The sequence below is a fragment of the Lotus japonicus genome, chromosome 6, assembly GCF_012489685.1.
Source record: "Lotus japonicus ecotype B-129 chromosome 6, LjGifu_v1.2".
NCBI classification, from domain to species: Eukaryota; Viridiplantae; Streptophyta; class Magnoliopsida; order Fabales; family Fabaceae; genus Lotus; species Lotus japonicus.
In genome coordinates, this window is record NC_080046.1 from 8,684,603 (window position 1) to 8,707,123 (window position 22,521).

At 37.4% G+C, this 22,521-nt stretch overlaps 3 protein-coding genes across 9 annotated transcripts; 1 reads left to right on the forward strand and 2 right to left on the reverse strand.

Annotated features, from left to right (window-relative positions):
- Positions 1 to 1,509: 1,509 nt before the first annotated feature.
- On the forward strand, positions 1,510 to 3,930 carry LOC130724840 (uncharacterized). Its single transcript, XM_057576111.1, has 4 exons — positions 1,510 to 1,752; positions 2,014 to 2,675; positions 2,756 to 3,178; positions 3,269 to 3,930. The coding sequence occupies exons 1-4, from the start codon at positions 1,646 to 1,648 to the stop codon at positions 3,928 to 3,930; spliced, it is 1,854 nt and encodes a 617-aa protein (XP_057432094.1). The 5' UTR covers positions 1,510 to 1,645.
- A 4,115-nt stretch (positions 3,931 to 8,045) lies between these two features.
- On the reverse strand, positions 8,046 to 11,470 carry LOC130726890 (uncharacterized). The gene is made up of 5 exons (XM_057578216.1): positions 11,228 to 11,470; positions 10,305 to 10,966; positions 9,802 to 10,224; positions 9,034 to 9,711; positions 8,046 to 8,956 (listed from the first exon to the last, which is right to left on the reverse strand). Exons 1-5 carry the CDS (start codon positions 11,332 to 11,334, stop codon positions 8,172 to 8,174), a joined length of 2,655 nt encoding a protein of 884 aa, XP_057434199.1. The 5' UTR covers positions 11,335 to 11,470; the 3' UTR covers positions 8,046 to 8,171.
- A 2,984-nt stretch (positions 11,471 to 14,454) lies between these two features.
- LOC130722621 (jasmonate-induced oxygenase 4) lies at positions 14,455 to 21,934 on the reverse strand. 7 transcript variants are annotated; one of them, XR_009014032.1, is made up of 7 exons: positions 20,971 to 21,934; positions 20,516 to 20,764; positions 19,159 to 19,189; positions 18,596 to 18,808; positions 18,151 to 18,334; positions 16,042 to 16,092; positions 14,455 to 14,828 (listed from the first exon to the last, which is right to left on the reverse strand). XR_009014032.1 is itself a non-coding variant. In XM_057573418.1 (3 exons), the coding sequence occupies exons 1-2, from the start codon at positions 21,805 to 21,807 to the stop codon at positions 20,516 to 20,518; spliced, it is 1,086 nt and encodes a 361-aa protein (XP_057429401.1). In that variant the 5' UTR covers positions 21,808 to 21,934; the 3' UTR covers positions 14,455 to 14,828. The 7 variants fall into 7 exon arrangements, 4 of the variants coding, with proteins under 4 accessions (XP_057429401.1, XP_057429400.1, XP_057429403.1 ...); XR_009014031.1 differs by lacking the exon at positions 19,159 to 19,189; XR_009014033.1 differs by lacking the exons at positions 18,596 to 18,808; positions 19,159 to 19,189.
- Positions 21,935 to 22,521: the final 587 nt, after the last annotated feature.

Consider the following 22,521-nt stretch of genomic DNA (forward strand, 5'->3'; position numbering starts at 1 on the left):
ACATTTGAACAATAAAATACTATCATGTTAAATCTTCCTATAAAAAAACTATTATGTTAAACCTAAAAACCAAATTTTCATAATTTTTAAAATTATTTTAGGAGTACATATATATAAAAGTTGTGTAAAATTTTTCAGTTTGGATGATTTTCTTTGTGGTTTTGTTTTGTTGGTTGGTCATTTTTTTCTAAACTTTTCATTCTAGCAGGTAAAAAATCGACAAATATTGATTTTAGTATTTCAATTTTGTTTTGAATCATTGTATTGATACATGCCTAAATAATAACAACAAAATCCATCGTGCACGGGTAATAACATTCTACATGAAAATACTTTAATGTTAAAGCTAAGAGAAAAATTCATTTTGAAATTATTTAAGTGCACTGTTCATAATTTTTTAATAAATTTAGGAGTAGTTATATACCTATGTGTATTGGTATCACTTTATAAGTTCCCAACTTTATAGATCCAAATATATTTATTTTCATCTTTAAGGCAAAAATCATTTATACACCACATGTGCATAATTGAAGATTTTGGCTGATTAATTTAGTTTTTTCCAAAAATTTTATATTGGTTAAATCGTGCATGATCGAGTACAAAACACTATAATTGAGTGTCCGAATTTATTTTTGAATATCTAAATCTTTATTATGATTATTCTTTCATTTTTGGTAACTTAAATTGTTTATAATTAAAATATTTATTGATGTATCAAATATAATAGTAGTAAATTTCGCCGTGCAGCGCACGGGTAAAAATACTAGTAAATCACATTTTTGAATGGCACAAACACCTATTCAGAAGTGTGTTTCAATGATATTTCTCCCTTTTACTTGCTATTCGTCCCACAAACGATTTAGAGAATCGCTAATTATATTCTTTCCATGGTTTCTATTAAATCTTCCATTCAACTTTTCTTGGTGTCTTCATTTCTAGGACTTAGGCCCCGTTTGGAAAAACAGCTTAATTAAGCACTTATGGTCATAAGCGCTTATGACATAAGCGCTTATTCATAAGCTATTTTTGAAAATTTATTGAAATAAATTAAAAATAAGCTGTATATAAGCATAAGCTGTTTTTCATAAGCTATCCTGAGTAGCTTATGAAAATAAGCTGAAAATAGCTTATGACCTGTCATAAGCTATTTGCATAAGCCCTCCCAAACACTGGCATAAGAGCTTATGCTGTCAGATAAGCTCAAATAAGCTCTTCCAAACTGGGCCTTAATTTGTGACCGTTCATGAAGACTTGGTCATTTCGTTCACGTGGCCGTCTTAAGGATAGGCATCATGCAAATCAGTGCATATAGAGTATAGGCTTGGACTTTCGATTTTTTTTTTCTAAATAATGCAAAAAAGATTTTTAATTAGCAAAAAGGGGCACACAAAAAAATATTTAGCAAGATGGGGTACTTTTGGACACGTTGGCGCTGAGGTGGATGGGGTAGTTGGGTTCCGCAAGAAAACTTGCGAATTGCAAGTATTATTTCTGAAAAAGTAACTGATTGAGAAATGATGGTTGAATGATGGGTTGCAGGTGATTGAAAAATCATTACGTGATGATGGTTGGAAGCTAGTTGGATTCGCAAGAAAGGTTGCGAGTTGCATGTTTTCTGAAAAGTTGATTGGCAAATGATGGGTGAATGATGGTGGCAGGTTGGCAGGGGACAAGACAAGCAAACCGCAAACAATGTTGCGAATCCCATTATTATGGCATGGGGAATGAGCGCGTGGCAGTCAATGATAGCAGGTTGGAGTCGCAAGTTTTGTTGCGAATCCAGGATACACAAAATGACAAAATAACTGAGATTGACTGGATTCTCAATTTTTTTTGCGAATTCTAAACACTATAAGTACAAAACTTCAATCTCCTGCATCTCATAACTTTCTTCTACGAAAACTACCTTTGCATATTTTCAAAACTTCAATCTCTTGCATTTCCTAACGTTTCTGTAAGGAAAAATACATTTGCAATGGATCAAGTTATTACTTTTGTGTATTACGATGGTAGGGTTGTCCATGGCGACCAAGGTGCCATATTCGAAGGTCGGAGAAGGTCCATGCATCTGAAGCGCAACATTACCTTCGACCGTTTGAAGAAGAAAATCCACGAAAGGTTGAAGCTGCAAAGGAACCAGATGATTTCTAGAGTCAGCTCTAGATTTATGACGACACCGAATCCCATTTTTTTTACGCATTTTGAGATAGTTGATAATGTCGATGTGCAAGTCATGATGGATGCATTTAGTCAGCAGTCATATATGGTTCAGCTGGAGCTGTATGTTGAAGTTACTGAAGCTGGAAGTTCATCAATGCCAGTACCGACACCCACTGAAGACGGTGGTAGACATGTTGTTGATGAGGAGGTTCTTGCAGAACCATATACTGTGCCTTTTAGCGTCATGAGTATTGAAGATACCAATATCGTCGCTCCTTCGGATGTCGCAGTTAATTTGGGCGATGATTATGACTACCGCCTTGACAATGATAATGTGGACGGTGAAGTCATTCCTTCAGACGATGACCACAATGAAGATGAAAGAATGCAAGAAGGAGGTGACGAGTCTGACACAGACGAAGAGGGAGACCGACACGCTAATCCTCAGCCTCAGATGGCACCTCATCCTGCTGATCAACCGGCGGCACCAGTGAATGTCAATGTTGAAACCCAAGGTATGTACAATCAACATATCTCATCAAGCGTTGTTTTTTTATAAATATATGGTACTTGATATATTTCTATAATTTTTCAGGCCACCCAAACACGGTCCCATTCTGGAGTGCTTCTTCGCATTACACATATATTAACTGGGGTCACCCAGATGAAGAAAGTGATTTTTATTCTGAAACGGATGTGAATGGATCATGGAAGATTGGTGATGACTTATGTAAAGGTTTGATTTTTGAAAACAAGCGTGCTGTACAGGATGCCCTGTTACACTATTGTCTTAGACTAAATCAAACTTATAAGATGAGCGAATCCAAGCCAGACTACTTTACTGCAAAGTGTCAGAAATCCGTAGATGGCTGCCCGTGGAGGATAAGGGCACATCTATCCAAGAAAACTGGTAAATGGACCATATCCAAATGGGGGGGTTCGCATACGTGCTTAAATGCGATGACTTCTCAAGACCACAAGAAGATGACGTCAACCTTCATGTCCAACTACATTCTTGGTATAATGCTTACATATGATTACTATGTCGTTACACAATTACAAATTGAAAATTGCTATTAACTTACATTATTTTTCTTTTATGTCTCAGGCATGGTAAGTGCCCAACCAACTATCCCTATTTCTCTCATACAAGAGAGGATCAGTGGTCAGCTCAATTACAAGGTGTCATACTTTAAAGCTTTGAAGGCGAAGCAAAAAGCACTTGCTCGCGTGTTCGGTGATTGGGAGGAGTCTTACGACCTGCTCCCTAGGTGGTTGGAATATATGTTGAGGTTTTCCCCTGGATCCCATTACGAGTTTGTCACGACTGACTATGAGGACCAGTATGACAATGTTGTTCCTGATTTCAAGAAATTTGGTCGAGTGTTTTGGACGTACAAACAATGTTGTGACGCATTCAACTATTGCAAGCCAATGATACAAATTGATGGCACATTCCTGTACGGAAAGTATAGTGGAACTTTGCTTATTGCCACAACACAGGACGGGAACAATAATGTTTTGCCTTTAGCTTTTGCAATTGTGGAGGGAGAAACACTCGGTGCTTGGACGTGGTTTCTTCGTCTGATGCGTGTGCATGTCACCAGGAAACAAGGGATATGTCTAATATCAGACAGACACGCCAACATTCTCTCAGCAGTGGGGAATCCATCTAACGGGTGGCAGCCACCAAACGCTTATCATGTGTATTGCATTCGCCACGTTGCCAGCAATTTCAACACCAGGTTTCACAACACAGCAGAAAAATGAACTGATAAATATGGGTAAGTTTGCGTCTGTTAATTAGTTCAAATTTTTATTTTTTAAATGTGGAATATTGAATTTAGTTTGAAATGTGCAGCTTACGAGCCTTGCCCATATCTTTTCGAGCAACGTTTAGCGGCTTTTCGAGGCCACAACACAGCTGTCCGGCAATGGATAAATGACATAAGCAATGAGAAATGGAGCCGATCTTGTGATGTGGAAGGTCGTAGATACGGCCACATGACCACGAACTTATCTGAGGCGGTGAACAAAGTGTTCAGGGGTTCTAGAAACTTGCCTATAACTGTACTTGTTAAATGCACATATTGCAGGCTTGTGGAATATTTTGTGCAGCGAGGTTCTGCAGCAGCAGCACAACAAGCAGTCGGCGACGTATATTGTAACAAGGTCATGGAGGCGATGACAAAAAATGCGACGATTGCTCAGTCTCACATTGTGCGCACATATAGCATAGATAGGTCCAGGTTCGAAGTAGAGGAAGGATTCAACCAGCAGAACCATCGCAGTGGTTATACGTGGCGCCTGAACTTAGATGAAAGAACTTGCGAATGTGGACGCTTCCAGGCTTTCAAATATCCTTGTTCACATGTGATCGCGGCATGAGCCAACCAGAGTTTAGACTATCTTCAATATGTGGACCCTGTTTATACGATCCAGAACATTGTGGATGCGTATTCAGGGCAGTGGTACCCCATTGAGAATGATCTGAACATGCCGCCAAGAGCTGGGCCTAGAATTACTCCAGATCCTGCCAAAATACGGAAGAAGGGTCGTCCAAGGTCTACCCATATAAGAAATGAGATGGACTTGAGGGAGACTCAATCTCAGCCGAGTCGGAGATCGGTGTCACTACAAAGATAAATATGTTGCTTTAATTGTGCAAGCTCTTAAATTAATCACCATGTGTAAGCTTGAAGTGTAGTCCAAATGCATGTCAGAAATAATTATGTTAGAGCTTAAACATTGGCTCATTGCTATTGTTTCTAACTTAATATGAATTGAATGCTAGTACATATCAAAACAAGAAGTAAAGAACATAACTTTCTCCCAACTCTCGACCAAGTTTCTCTCAACTCTCAAAGTGTCAATTTCTTTGAACTCTCCCCCCTCAAAATAAAGGTATTTTCTCTACTCTTTCAACCTTTACTTTGAAATATTTTTTTCATGGTTTTGTTAATAATGATATAAGTAAATGACTAGTTTTCATATGTGACTTGATTATTATTACTAACTATATTGTACAACTTTTATTAATTATTAGCATGAAGTTTTGTCACTTAAATTATTTTAGAATTATTATCATTAAGTTTTATTAACTATCATCTTTTATTCATTATGTTCAATAGGTATTGTAAATGGCCGACCAAGAAGTGGTCAAATTGGGTCCGAGGAATGATAGTGTGTTGTATTTGCAAAAAGATGGTAAACACGTGTCTATTGGTGCGTGGAACCAAATAAATAGAATTCTGAAAGTGAGAAAATATCGGGATTTTCGAGATTTTATTCCCGCTGAAATTGTAGGCCACCTTCGTCAAGCCGGATTTTACGAAGCCGCCTTAGCTGGGTCTCTGAAACTTGACAAAGTTTTAATATCAGCTATGGTGGAGCGATGGAGGCCTGAGACACACACGTTCCATATGTCGTTCGGAGAGTGTACTATCACTCTGCAAGATGTTGTTGTTCATCTTGGCATACCCATTGATGGGAATCCTGTCACCGGGGTTACTTGGTGTGATTGGTCTGAGCTTGTAGAGGACTTGCTCGGAGTGGTGCCACCCGCCAGTGCTATCAAAGGAGGTGGCTTGAAGTTGGTTTGGCTAGCTGAGCAATTTAATTTTCATAATCTAGCCGGTGCCGACCCGATACAAATTATGTATGCTGCAAGAGCATACATCTTGCGACTAATTGATACTTTCTTACTTTGTGACCACACCGGTTCACATGTCCCTCTTAGATATCTCATTCTCTTACGAGACTTTGAGGAGACCGCAAAGTATAGTTGGGGTTCAATCGTACTATCACTTCTCTATCATGAGTTGTGCTATGCAACCGGTGCTTCACGTACAGAGATTGGCGGCTGTGCTTATTTGATACAAGTGTGGGCATGGCTAAGGATTCCAGGAATCGGCCCGGATCCACCGAGGTTGCACCGTGGCCTCCCACTCGCGGCAAGGTATGCACATAATTTAAATAATAAATTTCGTTGCTAATTTCATTTCCTTAAATTCAAACTTTACGGTTCATTCATTTTTTATATATTAAACAGATGGAGGGACCCGGACCCGGACCCGGAAAAACCAATAAAGTGGGCAAAGAAACAAATCGAGTGGTGGCGCACCAAATTAGACGATTTGAGTTCTAATGACGTGAGTAGCTTGTGTGGATGTCGTACTTTGCTTATCTTTATTTTCATTTAAATTCTTATCCTTCTTGTGTATGTAGTTTGTGTGGAAGCCGTACTCTGATCGTGTTCTCAATGGGCTTCCGGAACGTTGTCGAGAAAACATGCATTTATGGAGAACTGTGGTGCCAATGGTACTCTATCACGTTTTAGAGTGGCATCAACCGAATCGAGTTATGCAACAATTCGGGATGTTTCAACCTGTACCGGATGCACCGTCTCAACTTAATGAAATGCATGATATTTCTCTGAAAGGGAAGGAAAAGCAGGATTGGGTGCATAACATGCGTGGTTTTATACAGCTGTGGTCGGAGAGGCACCAGAGGTTGGCTAACCAACCCGAGACTAATACTCTTGTTGGACCAAATGATGACTACATGATTTGGTACGACAAGTATTTCGTTCGTTGGTTGACGCGTGCGGCTGCAACAAGAGGGCAAATGGTTATTATATTTAAGTTGTTGTGATATTTTTACTTCTTTATTCATATATGCACGTAACATCCTCACTCTGTTATTAATAATGTAGGCTATGCGCGTTCAGCATGTATGGTATGGACTGACACCTGAAGGTCGCCCACTATACACGGATCATGACCTTCAGAACCAAGCTGCTCGTTGCCTTACACTTTGCCATGCAAGTGACAGGATATCTCATCCCGCTGCATCGGTTCCTAGCTTTCCTATGGAGTTTACACACGCAACCACAAATGACATACCGCCGACTGGAAAAGAAGAAGGGGAAGGTCTTGGAAGACGGCGAGAATCTCAGATTCCCCAAGATGTTATTATTCAGGGGGGAACACTACCACCTCCACATGGACAGTACTCATTGTAACCCTTTGATCTGAATGAGACATACCGACCATACTATTATGGGGCGGGGTCCTCTGGGGTTCCTGATGATCAGGAAGAGACACCGATGCAGATGCCCGAGACTCAAACAATGTATGGATCTCAGCCATATACTCCCTCAACACAATTTGATGGATCCATGTCTCAGCCATATATACCGACACCGCATTTTGACAGTTCACAGTCTCAGCCATATGTGCCGGCACCGCATTTTGATGGATCACATTCTCAACAATTTGTGTCATCAACAAATTTTGTTGGTGAACAGTCATTTGTTGGGTCACAACATGGCTATGACAACTTTCAAACACCGCCAGTGCATATGCAAGACGTTAATCCAGATACTTGGAATCCAATGGGTGACTGGGATGGTGTTGCAATTCGTGAATTGCTGGAGCCTCCTTGACCGCAATTCTGGGAAGATATAGACCCTTCCCAGCTCCAGCAGACACAGGCTAACTTCCAACTGGACTTGAACCGTGCAGCTGCAGGGGGAGACCCAGATAGGCCATACCGGGATGCAAGAGACCGTCCTTATCCTAATTGTCGAAATTGTTGATTTGCTGTATCATTTACTTATAATTAGTGAATTTAAAGTTGGTGTGTAATATATTTTAGATTTTAAAGTTGGTGTGTAATATATTAGTGTGTAATATATTAGTGTTTAATATTTATGTTTTTACGTAAATTATAGTTTACATATATTTGGGTTTATATATATATATATATATATAATTATATACTCGTATATAATAAAAATTATATATATATATATATATATAGATATAGAGTTTATGTTCTTTACTTCTTGTTTTGATATGTACTAGCATCCAATTCATATTAAGTTAGAAACAATAGCAATGAGTCAATGTTTAAGCTCTAACATAATTATTTCTTACATGCATTTGGACTACACTTCAAGCTTACACATGGTGATTAATTTAAGAGCTTGCACAATTAAAGCAACATATTTATCTTTGTAGTGACACCGATCTCCGACTCGGCTGAGATTGAGTCTCCCTCAAGCCCATCTCATTTCTTATATGGGTAGACCTTGGATGACCCTTCTTCCGTATTTTGGCAGGATCTGGAGTAATTCTAGGCCCAGCTCTTGGCGGCATGTTCAGATCATTCCCAATGGGGTACCACTGCCCTGAATACGCATCCACAATGTTCTGGATCGTATAAACAGGGTCCACATATTGAAGATAATCTAAACTCTGGTTGGCGCATGCCGCGATCACATGTGAACAAGGATATTTGAAAGCCTGGAAGCGTCCACATTCGCAAGTTCTTTCATCTAAGTTCAGGCGCCACGTATAACCACTGCGATGGTTCTGCTGGTTGAATCCTTCCTCTACTTCGAACCTGGACCTATCTATGCTATATGTGCGCACAATGTGAGACTGGGCAATCGTCGCATTTTTTGTCATCGCCTCCATGACCTTGTTACAATATACGTCGCCGACTGCTTGTTGTGCTGCTGCTGCAGAACCTCGCTGCACAAAATATTCCACAAGCCTGCAATATGTGCATTTAACAAGTGCAGTTATAGGCAAGTTTCTAGCACCCCTGAACACTTTGTTCACCGCCTCAGATAAGTTCGTGGTCATGTGGTCGTATCTACGACCTTCCACATCACAAGATCGGCTCCATTTCTCATTGCTTATGTCATTTATCCATTGCCGGACAGCTGTGTTGTGCCCTCGAAAAGCCGCTAAGCGTTGCTCGAAAAGATATGGGCAAGGCTCGTAAGCTGCACATTTCAAACTAAATTCAATATTCCACATTAAAAAAATAAAAATTTGAACTAATTAACAGACGCAAACTTACCCATATTTATCAGTTCATTTTTCTGCTGTGTGTTGTGAAACCTGGTGTTGAAATTGCTGGCAACGTGGCGAATGCAATACACATGATAAGCGTTTGGTGGCTGCCACCCGTTAGATGGATTCCCCACTGCTGAGAGAATGTTGGCGTGTCTGTCTGATATTAGACATATCCCTTGTTTCCTGGTGACATGCACACGCATCAGACGAAGAAACCACGTCCAAGCACCGAGTGTTTCTCCCTCCACAATTGCAAAAGCTAAAGGCAAAACATTATTGTTCCCGTCCTGTGTTGTGGCAATAAGCAAAGTTCCACTATACTTTCCGTACAGGAATGTGCCATCAATTTGTATCATTGGCTTGCAATAGTTGAATGCGTCACAACATTGTTTGTACGTCCAAAACACTCGACCAAATTTCTTGAAATCAGGAACAACATTGTCATACTGGTCCTCATAGTCAGTCGTGACAAACTCGTAATGGGATCCAGGGGAAAACCTCAACATATATTCCAACCACCTAGGGAGCAGGTCGTAAGACTCCTCCCAATCACCGAACACGCGAGCAAGTGCTTTTTGCTTCGCCTTCAAAGCTTTAAAGTATGACACCTTGTAATTGAGCTGACCACTGATCCTCTCTTGTATGAGAGAAATAGGGATAGTTGGTTGGGCACTTACCATGCCTGAGACATAAAAGAAAAATAATGTAAGTTAATAGCAATTTTCAATTTGTAATTGTGTAACGACATAGTAATCATATGTAAGCATTATACCAAGAATGTAGTTGGACATGAAGGTTGACGTCATCTTCTTGTGGTCTTGAGAAGTCATCGCATTTAAGCACGTATGCGAACCCCCCCATTTGGATATGGTCCATTTACCAGTTTTCTTGGATAGATGTGCCCTTATCCTCCACGGGCAGCCATCTACGGATTTCTGACACTTTGCAGTAAAGTAGTCTGGCTTGGATTCGCTCATCTTATAAGTTTGATTTAGTCTAAGACAATAGTGTAACAGGGCATCCTGTACAGCACGCTTGTTTTCAAAAATCAAACCTTTACATAAGTCATCACCAATCTTCCATGATCCATTCACATCCGTTTCAGAATAAAAATCACTTTCTTCATCTGGGTGACCCCAGTTAATATATGTGTAATGCGAAGAAGCACTCCAGAATGGGACCGTGTTTGGGTGGCCTGAAAAATTATAGAAATATATCAAGTACCATATATTTATAAAAAAACAACGCTTGATGAGATATGTTGATTGTACATACCTTGGGTTTCAACATTGACATTCACTGGTGCCGCCGGTTGATCAGCAGGATGAGGTGCCATCTGAGGCTGAGGATTAGCGTGTCGGTCTCCCTCTTCGTCTGTGTCAGACTCGTCACCTCCTTCTTGCATTCTTTCATCTTCATTGTGGTCATCGTCTGAAGGAATGACTTCACCGTCCACATTATCATTGTCAAGGCGGTAGTCATAATCATCGCCCAAATTAACTGCGACATCCGAAGGAGCGACGATATTGGTATCTTCAATACTCATGACGCTAAAAGGCACAGTATATGGTTCTGCAAGAACCTCCTCATCAACAACATGTCTACCACCGTCTTCAGTGGGTGTCGGTACTGGCATTGATGAACTTCCAGCTTCAGTAACTTCAACATACAGCTCCAGCTGAACCATATATGACTGCTGACTAAATGCATCCATCATGACTTGCACATCGACATTATCAACTATCTCAAAATGCGTAAAAAAAATGGGATTCGGTGTCGTCATAAATCTAGAGCTGACTCTAGAAATCATCTGGTTCCTTTGCAGCTTCAACCTTTCGTGGATTTTCTTCTTCAAACGGTCGAAGGTAATGTTGCGCTTCAGATGCATGGACCTTCTCCGACCTTCGAATATGGCACCTTGGTCGCCATGGACAACCCTACCATCGTAATACACAAAAGTAATAACTTGATCCATTGCAAATGTATTTTTCCTTACAGAAACGTTAGGAAATGCAAGAGATTGAAGTTTTGAAAATATGCAAAGGTAGTTTTCGTAGAAGAAAGTTATGAGATGCAGGAGATTGAAGTTTTGTACTTATAGTGTTTAGAATTCGCAAAAAAAATTGAGAATCCAGTCAATCTCAGTTATTTTGTCATTTTGTGTATCCTGGATTCGCAACAAAACTTGCGACTCCAACCTGCTATCATTGACTGCCACGCGCTCATTCCCCATGCCATAATAATGGGATTCGCAACATTGTTTGCGGTTTGCTTGTCTTGTCCCCTGCCAACCTGCCACCATCATTCACCCATCATTTGCCAATCAACTTTTCAGAAAACATGCAACTCGCAACCTTTCTTGCGAATCCAACTAGCTTCCAACCATCATCACGTAATGATTTTTCAATCACCTGCAACCCATCATTCAACCATCATTTCTCAATCAGTTACTTTTTCAGAAATAATACTTGCAATTCGCAAGTTTTCTTGCGGAACCCAACTACCCCATCCACCTCAGCGCCAACGTGTCCAAAAGTACCCCATCTTGCTAAATATTTTTTTGTGTGCCCCTTTTTGCTAATTAAAAATCTTTTTTGCATTATTTAGAAAAAAAAAATCGAAAGTCCAAGCCTATACTCTATATGCACTGATTTGCATGATGCCTATCCTTAAGACGGCCACGTGAACGAAATGACCAAGTCTTCATGAACGGTCACAAATTAAGGCCCAGTTTGGAAGAGCTTATTTGAGCTTATCTGACAGCATAAGCTCTTATGCCAGTGTTTGGGAGGGCTTATGCAAATAGCTTATGACAGGTCATAAGCTATTTTCAGCTTATTTTCATAAGCTACTCAGGATAGCTTATGAAAAACAGCTTATGCTTATATACAGCTTATTTTTAATTTATTTCAATAAATTTTCAAAAATAGCTTATGAATAAGCGCTTATGTCATAAGCGCTTATGACCATAAGTGCTTAATTAAGCTGTTTTTCCAAACGGGGCCTAAGTCCTAGAAATGAAGACACCAAGAAAAGTTGAATGGAAGATTTAATAGAAACCATGGAAAGAATATAATTAGCGATTCTCTAAATCGTTTGTGGGACGAATAGCAAGTAAAAGGGAGAAATATCATTGAAACACACTTCTGAATAGGTGTTTGTGCCATTCAAAAATGTGATTTACTAGTATTTTTACCCGTGCGCTGCACGGCGAAATTTACTACTATTATATTTGATACATCAATAAATATTTTAATTATAAACAATTTAAGTTACCAAAAATGAAAGAATAATCATAATAAAGATTTAGATATTCAAAAATAAATTCGGACACTCAATTATAGTGTTTTGTACTCGATCATGCACGATTTAACCAATATAAAATTTTTGGAAAAAACTAAATTAATCAGCCAAAATCTTCAATTATGCACATGTGGTGTATAAATGATTTTTGCCTTAAAGATGAAAATAAATATATTTGGATCTATAAAGTTGGGAACTTATAAAGTGATACCAATACACATAGGTATATAACTACTCCTAAATTTATTAAAAAATTATGAACAGTGCACTTAAATAATTTCAAAATGAATTTTTCTCTTAGCTTTAACATTAAAGTATTTTCATGTAGAATGTTATTACCCGTGCACGATGGATTTTGTTGTTATTATTTAGGCATGTATCAATACAATGATTCAAAACAAAATTGAAATACTAAAATCAATATTTGTCGATTTTTTACCTGCTAGAATGAAAAGTTTAGAAAAAAATGACCAACCAACAAAACAAAACCACAAAGAAAATCATCCAAACTGAAAAATTTTACACAACTTTTATATATATGTACTCCTAAAATAATTTTAAAAATTATGAAAATTTGGTTTTTAGGTTTAACATAATAGTTTTTTTATAGGAAGATTTAACATGATAGTATTTTATTGTTCAAATGTTCATCCTCGTAGGAGAATTTTACCCTTCCAATTTGTAGTGAAAATGAAAGTGGACTGTATTATTATGTTGTACAAATTTAGCATTAAAAGTATATTGTAAACCAGTGATAACTTATTAAAATTTATTTGTATATTAAATTTTATGTGAAAGTATTTTCATTCAAAATGTTGCTACCCGTGGGAGTCATTACTCTTGTAATTTAAATATAAATAATATATATTATATATGCATTAATGCCAATAATATATTTTAAACTATCAATAAAAATAATAATACACTGTTACTGGAATTTATCATAAAATTGTTTTTAATTTTTAGATAATTAGTTATTATTAAAAAATAATAACTTTGAAGTGCCGATTTCTTCTAGTAATAAAAATCTTAATATATTTAATTGTAAAATGTTCATTCTCGTGCTTTGTATTTTTATTACGTAATTTTGCAGTCCAAGTAAGATATAATCATTTTAAAAATTTTAATATCTATAGAATATGTTTTCACTCTTATAACTTTTTTAAATCGCTTTACTGATGAATTTAGAGAGTGAGAGAGGGTTCAAGGGAAAGTGATGCGGAGAAGGGAGGGTTTTGCACCGTGAGGAGTTTCAACTTAGAATTTGAATCCGATAAAAGCTTATTGAAAAGATTGAAACTTCAAGGTGGTGTAGTTTCCCAATGAATGTTATGTATAGAGGAAGCATTAATGGTCTGGATATGGTAAACATAAAATATTTCAAAATTTCTAACGGGAGAAGACAAAAGAATAGATTGATGTGAATTTAATGAGGAAGATAGTGGGAGAAAGAAAACGAAGAGGGTGAGATAGTGGGTGAGAGAAGAGAAGAGGGACTGGGACTTAATAAATATAACTTAATAATGTACTTAAAGAAAGCAAAAAACTCATATGAAAGTATTTTTCTATTTATTTTAACTTAAAAGTATTTTCATGTAAAATGTTATTTCCCGTGGAAGTTTACTACCTTGAAAATTCTAAAAAAATTGAAAGTAGACTAAACTTTTATATATAGTCTTTTAACATGACATCAAATTGTAAAGTACATAAATTTTATCAAAACAAATTTTTCTATTAATTATTACATGAAAGTATTTTCATGATCGTTCCTCCTTGTAGGAGCTTGAAATCCTATAATTTAAACAAATATTTTATAATCTCCATACGATATTTACCGTGTAATTTGAAACAAAAAATGAAAGTAGATTATAGTGTTTATATATTTATAATTAAATTTTTTTTGTTAAATAATAATTTAATTAAAGAAAATTTATAGTATCCTTTAACCATTCAATTTGCTTTAATGTGCTACAACAGAGTAGAATCTCAAATGATGAAAGTTAATTACATTTTTGAAACAAAAGTTAATTACTTCGTGATATAGTATCCTATGTTAATAAGCATTTATGATTCTTAGCTAGAACTCGTCACTGTGAAATTAATGAAGCTGAGGCATAACACATGGAGCAAAGACCCTGCACGGCTAATTTCATTGAAAAGGGTTCATGTATAGCCCAAACTATACATTGGTTCTTAAAGAAATAATTGAGTTTAAATGATCCTAGCTTTTCATTGTCAAAAAAAAAGAAAAAAGAAAACCAAAATACAACAATGGAAGATCGACCTCCTGCAATTTAATAACTACTCAAAATCTAATATTTCAAATACTTCAAGTCTTTCCAACATTTGCCATGAAAGTCCATAGTCTTGAAGTCATTCTCTGGTTCATTCATCAAGCCACGTAAGTGCTTCTATGTTAAAGCATTCATCATGGCAGCAAACTCTTGTCATTCCTCTATTCGTCTTCCTTTCTCCATCTAACTATGTCTGCAAGGGCTGAAGCCAAAAAACGAAAAAATGCTAGATTTCAAATCCAAAAAGTAAAAGAAAATAGGGAAAGATGAAGCCTGTGTATCACTACTGAAATGAAGCTTCATTAATGTTGAATATTCACATTGAAATATTAATACTTAATAAATCCCTATTGACAAAGGCTTGCTAAGTGTGTCGTAGACATCAATCAGATAAGAGCCGTGACAGGTAAAGGTTGCTACAAAGAAAAGCCATGAAAGATACTACCTTGAATGGAGTTCAGTTTTCACTTCCTAATTGAAGCATGAATCCAAGTTCCAAAGATTAACCAATATGGGGAAATAGTCTTTTAGACTCAAACACTATAATCTCTACTAAAGTCATATAAATCTCCCATAGCCATCATAGGTAATATCATGCCATTGCCGACGTGATTTTTTTTATTCCGGCAAGCCAAACTGAATTAATAACTTACCCTCTACAGTACATTAAAGAGGAAGTGAATGAAGCCAATTATGCAAGATTTTTACTCTGAATACAATTAATTTAAGATATTACATTGTTCCCCCTTGACTTTGCTTCCTATTTAGGAGCCCTTGATGAAATTTTTACTTAGTAGAGGTTGTGGATTCAAATATCCGGTATACATCAAAGATAACATCCTGTATTCATCAAAAATACTACCTTTGAAGCCAGTTTAATCGACAGATAGAATATTAACTAAGCAGCAAGCATTAGTAAACAGTTCTACTATTCAGTATGAGTTCAATATAGGGGTAACATAAATTAAAGATGGTAAAAAGAATAAGTAGAATCTTCTTTGAAACCTCTCTAGCTTTTGAGTACTTGCAAACCAAAATTGCCTCTTGAACAAATATACATATATTTTCAGACCATTTAATTCAAACAAATTGAAATTTGCATAACATGAGAGATGTTAGAAACATTAAACCGTTATGTTATAAACTCAAGTTAATATGGAAAAGCTTAAAAAATTAAGTTCTTCTGCCAAAAATTGCTAATCAAATTCCATGAAAAAAATGCCTTCATAATTGTTAGAGCCAATTGAAAAGAAATTTCTCAAAACTGTTATCCATGGTCTGCAAATGATGAACAAAACACTTGGTCATATAATGTTTTAAACTTCTGGAAAAGAACTGAAATTTCATATTTATGAGATGCATCACCAATGGGCTCATGGAAAAAATCACTTGCTCACAATTTGGGATAAATATACCTTAAAATGGAAGCTGGTCTAACAAACCCTGGGAATCATTTCTAACAATCCCTGCAAACAGGGGAAATATGTAACCAAAACACAAAGAAAAAGAAAAAGAAGCAGACAATGATGAGTAAAATTATAGTAACGCGCAACTGAAATCGCGAGGGGTTTTGGAATCGGGTTGCAGAGAAGACGAAGCTTTTTTTTTTTTCCTTCTTCTTCTACGTGTTTTTCTTGAGACAGAGGTTGATGTTCTTCATTTGAACCGGAGGAGGAAGACGCGGTGGGTGGATCTTCGAGAGGAGAAGGGAAATTCTGCTTCTATGGCATGGTGATTTGGGATTAGGGTGTTTTGGTTCAATTTCTATGATGCACTCTCTTTCTTGTTGGCGTGAAATTGAATCAGAGAAATTGAATCCAAAAAATGCTAGAGAAAAAGCTTGTGTGGTGATTTGGGATGGAAGAAGATTTAAAAGCTTGTGTGGGAGCTTGGAAGAAGATTGAATGTGGTGCGTGTTTCCAAAGCAGTGGATGGTGTACGGTTGGATTACAGCTTGATTGGGAAGAGCAAGTTTAAATTTAAATTTTCAAAAGGGTTATTGATTAAGGGAATAGATGGAAGAGATTAATTGGAATGAGGAAAAATGATAAAACATATTGGGTTGAGTTATGTAGTGATGAGAGTTTGTTGAGGAGAAAGTCATTGATTAGTCACATTGATAATGGATAGTGAGTGAAGTCATTCATATTCGAAATTAATGAGGGAAGTAGTGGGAGAAAGAAAAAGCATTAATGAGATAGTGGGAGGGAGAGATTAGTGAGGATGGATTGAATAAAATATAATAAAATAATGAGTGGGGGAAGCAGTTGTGTTTCTTTGATTCCAATATTCTCATAATTGATATCGAATTTCGGTTGACAGGGTTTTGCTGTGGAACTATTTACATGGAAATCTTTGCGTAGTGGCTCGATGGGAGTTTGACATTGAAGTTTTCCAGAGTTATCATCTTTATTTTTTTGGGTTTTGATTTTTTTGTGTATTCTGATCTGATTAGGTTGTAATACTCCATATCTCCAATGTGAAGATTTTGATTACTGATCCAAAGCCTGTAGCTGTGGAAAGTGGAAACTAAAATTGTAATTTCTGGAACCAGAGCAAACTCATGCTGCACAAAGTTTTATTCAGGCATTGGTCACGAGTGAGAGGGATTCTGGTTGAACTCTTAAATTTGGTAATACTCTAGATTTGTCACTTTTGTCTGGCTGATGTAATTGACCTCAGTTCTCTGCTTCTTCATGTTTCATTTTTTAGTAGAATGTAAATTGTGAAATACTATCCTTTGAAACATTGACTATTTCAGTTGTTGATTATTTTGGATTTTGGGTCCTAATTCTTAATATTCGATCTCATCTTCTTTTATTGATTGTTTTGTTTTATCTATAATTATTTCATGCTTTCATTGGCTGTTATTTGTAGACGTTTTTCCAATCCACAATTCAACATAAGAAAAATGGTAAGATTGTCACAAGAGAACTGGATTTAGCACCCTTTAGAAAGGGTAAAGGGCACTCACTACACATGGCAGCAAAATGATTAAATTTTGCTGGAATTTGGGATATATGTGCATCTAGATCTAATACTAATCTCCATGTTCTTCCTTTGTCATTGCTAATATTGTTATGCAAATTGTTTCCACAATAATATGAACAAGGAGTCTTCCAACAGAAATATAGATATCAACTCATTGTCCCTTTAGTGGTTTGATTTTTTAGATCCAGATGTCAACTTATGAAATCAATAATAGATATCATTGAGATTTTTCTGATATGATCATTGATATGTGCGTATTTTTCTTTTAATCCTTCTCATTATGGTATAAATCTTATATCTATCATATAAAGATTGAATTTGGACATTGTTTTTCATTGTAGATTGCTTTGATTGATTGACCAGATTAGAAATGTTTTCGCTGAAATATTATTAATTGAATTCGTTATACTTGCAGGTATTTGCTAAAGCTTTGATGTATTGGTCTTTGAAGTCCTTCTTATGATGTGATTACTGCTATGTACATATAATTAGTAGTTCTCCCATATCATTGGATAAGATTAAGAGAAGAAGACCTTTAGTGTATTTTGATTCGGTGTCGTCATAAATCTAGAGCTGACTCTAGAAATCATCTGGTTCCTTTGCAGCTTCAACCTTTCGTGGATTTTCTTCTTCAAACGGTCGAAGGTAATGTTGCGCTTCAGATGCATGGACCTTCTCCGACCTTCGAATATGGCACCTTGGTCGCCATGGACAACCCTACCATCGTAATACACAAAAGTAATAACTTGATCCATTGCAAATGTATTTTTCCTTACAGAAACGTTAGGAAATGCAAGAGATTGAAGTTTTGAAAATATGCAAAGGTAGTTTTCGTAGAAGAAAGTTATGAGATGCAGGAGATTGAAGTTTTGTACTTATAGTGTTTAGAATTCGCAAAAAAAATTGAGAATCCAGTCAATCTCAGTTATTTTGTCATTTTGTGTATCCTGGATTCGCAACAAAACTTGCGACTCCAACCTGCTATCATTGACTGCCACGCGCTCATTCCCCATGCCATAATAATGGGATTCGCAACATTGTTTGCGGTTTGCTTGTCTTGTCCCCTGCCAACCTGCCACCATCATTCACCCATCATTTGCCAATCAACTTTTCAGAAAACATGCAACTCGCAACCTTTCTTGCGAATCCAACTAGCTTCCAACCATCATCACGTAATGATTTTTCAATCACCTGCAACCCATCATTCAACCATCATTTCTCAATCAGTTAATTTTTCAGAAATAATACTTGCAATTCGCAAGTTTTCTTGCGGAACCCAACTACCCCATCCACCTCAGCGCCAACGTGTCCAAAAGTACCTCATCTTGCTAAATATTTTTTTTTGTGCCCCTTTTTGCTAATTAAAAATCTTTTTTGCATTATTTAGAAAAAAAAATCGACAACTTTTAGGACATAGATGTTAGTACTAGTTATAGAACATGAAATATTTTCCACGTGAGCTTGTTGCAATAAGTTTGTTTGTTCACACAAATTGTGTGATGTGGAAAGATTTACTCCACAAAGAAGCTAGAGCTAGTCACCTTTTCATTAAATAGGCATGATAGTCTTCAACTGCAAGAAAAAACAAATAGTGTACAAATCTAGTCAAAATTGTATAAGCCATCCAATTCGTGATGTAATGGTCCATCGAATTCATTGTAAAACAATTCAGCAAAGTTTGTTCATACAACATGGTTAGAGTAGTCAAAAGAGTGTCAACCATCTTATTCATACCACATAGCAACATTACTCTACAACTCTGCATAATGCATGTCTGATAAGTGTGTTCACTTCATTAAATTCAAATCAGAGAATTTGATATGGCTAGGAATGTCCCAATTAGTCTTTCTATAATAGCTGATGAAATGGGACAGAGTAAAATGAAATTCAAGAGCATTTTCGAGAGCTAAACTTCCTCTCCTTTTGAGAAGTGCTAAATAAAGGATATTGGAAGGAGAGAAGCACATTTGTGCTAGCAAGAAATGCATAGAGGAGCAATATTAACCGACCTTTTAGGATATGGGAGACTCATTGGAAACACATTTTCAGAATTGCAACTGCAGCATTGAAGCTGGATTTTGGGCATCATAAGACTACTAAAATTATATCTAGTTTTAAGACTCTTTTAAAAGTAAGGGTAGCTAAAATATTTGTTTTAAAATTCCTCCCCTCCCCTCATGAACCAAACAAGAAAGGGATTACTTCCCCTCACCTCCCCTCTTCTTAACCAAACATGATAAGAATTAAAATCTCTCCCCTCCATTAAAATCCCTTCCTCCTCTCCCCTCCGCAGTACCTACAAGCCATTGTTTACCTATGAATCCAACCCAAAAAGATCAGTACAATGAAATTGCAACTTGCAAGTACCAAAAAAATAAATTACGCGTGCAGCTGCTTAGGTGATCTTTAAGCTTAGGTTTTCATTTACCCTTAATTGTCAATGACAATGGTAGATTTCATATGACCTTCCATGTCTTTTGTATCCAATTTTTTTTTTATCTTGATGCTCAATTGTACATGTCTATAACTATATGGCCTTCTTAAAATTTTAACCATCAAATTGGTGGAAAGTGATAAGGTCCCACATAAAATAGAGATATGGCCAAATATGTCCTTACAAATGGTTGAGCAATCATCACTAGCTTTTGGGGTTGATTTAGGTCAAGCCTGGATTCGAAGAGAGAGCACTTGCCGTCTTACACCAACTAATTTCTAACATGCTTTGAATGAATTATTTATTTTTCAAATTGGCAAATTCAAGTTATCTTGAGTTTGATTGGATTCCAAAGATCCATATAAAAAGCATGTTGATATCTGCATGATAATGTAATCAACTTCCTTTCAAAAGACAAAATTAAACAAGGTTGAGCTATTAGGCGAGGAGAAAGTCACACTAACCTAAGATTCCAGCACAAGTGCATCGATATTTCTTTTTCCTTCAGGACCTTTGGTATACCATGATGTTACATAGTCTCCGTAAACAACATCCCGGTACTTAGCTGGTGATGACTCATCGATCAGTTCCGAAGCAGGGGATATTCTAACTGTCTTAGCTGGGTCATGAAATGTTGCCACAGAGAGTCGTGGTCTATCAGGATTAGTAATTGCTCTATGCACACAGCTCCTGTACCTTCCATTTGTAATAATCTGGTGCCAAATTAAAACAACTCTGTTAACAACTATAATTTCATGTGTGAATTCATTGAATTGCTTATCAGGAAAACATAAAGAAGACACAAATCATCATAATCCACGGTTAAGCTGTCGCAATCCGGTAACATGAAAATCATGCATATCACCATAAACTACAGATTTTCCAGAGCTTGTAATTAAGGGAGTGTTTTTTTGTTTACCTCAGTTTGATCAGCTAAGAGAACAAGAATAGCATCTGACAAGGGCTGCACAGTGATCCAACTGTCACCACCACCATCACCATTCTTGAGAACTTGAAGACCACCCACATCATCTTGGATCAAAAGGGTAATGGCACCAAAATCAGAATGTGATTGGAGACCAAGTGTAAGGTCCGGTTGTGGACACGGAGGGTAATAGCTAATGGTGATGTTCTGATAGAACTCCCCAACAACATCTTCAATGCACGAGGGTCGCAACCCAAGACTCTCCGAGATCAAACTTAGCAACTTCTGCGCCAAAGCCTTCATCTCATCACTGTACCTCGCCACCAATTCCCTGTAACCGGAGGAGAATTCGGGCCACCGATTAGGGTTCCGGCGAGAAAGGGGAAGAGTGTGGTGGTCGAAGTAGTCTCTCCAATCGAGGACCTGCGCGCCGTCGTTGTTTTCGTCGCTCACCAACATCCGGCTGCCGTACCCCTCCGACGCGGCGGATCCCGCGGCGCAGGCGTAGTGGAGCTTCTCCGGCATGGGGCACTCGTTGAAGAAGGCGAGGCCCGAGCGCCGAAGGGAGTCGAGGAGGGTCGTCGGAACGCCGTGGTTGGTGACGTGGAAGGCGCCCCATTCGCGGCAGGCTCGCCGGATGGATTCCCGGGTCGAGTCGCGGTGATTCGGGTCGAACCCGGAGAGGTTGATGGTGGGAATATTGGTGCTGGGATCGGGTTGGTTGTGGTGGACGGGTCGGTTTTGAGGGGGTTGGATGTATTCGGGTGGGACCCGGGATAGACCTGAATGGGCTAGGGATTGTACCCGGATGGGTTCGCCGGAAACTTCCATGGGATGAGGATCAGAAGGTAAGTAGGTAACAGAGTATGAGAAGAGAGGAACAGAACAGAAGATGGCAGCTTTGTGAGAACATAAGGTGACAAATAAGTACGATTACATAAAATGTTAATCTTTGTGAGAAATGGTGAGAAAGTAAGTCATCACAATTATTAATAGAGATTAACCATTTTTAAAAAAGTTAATAAAACAACTTGATTAATGGTTGTGACTTGCTACATACTTCACAATCTAAATACTAGCAAGATAATCAGCTGTCTCATTAGCATTTCTAAATATGTGAGGAAGTTTAACATTTCAATCGCAAGACAAAACATGGTGAAGCTTGAGAAATTCAGTTTCTAGCACATGAAACTTTAACCAGTTACCCGTCAAGGTTTTCACAATTTCCAAGTAGTCTGTCTCAAAAATAACTTAATGAATATTATTTTTTTATAGTTTATAGGGTCAAAGTCGAGAACAACTAGATCAATCTAAGGGAGGAGATCTTAGTTACATCATTCCTCGGAAGGGGAATAGAAAAGTGAGGAACATTCCCACAGTCAAAAACAAAATCTTCAACTCCATGACCAAACTTAGCAACTGCATTTCCACTTGCATTAGCTTCCCTACAAATCAGGATAAATGAGACAATCCAGTTGAGGGAAGTCATTTTGAATATCTCACTGACTAACTCAATATTTGGGTGGTCTAGAGGATAAGATATCG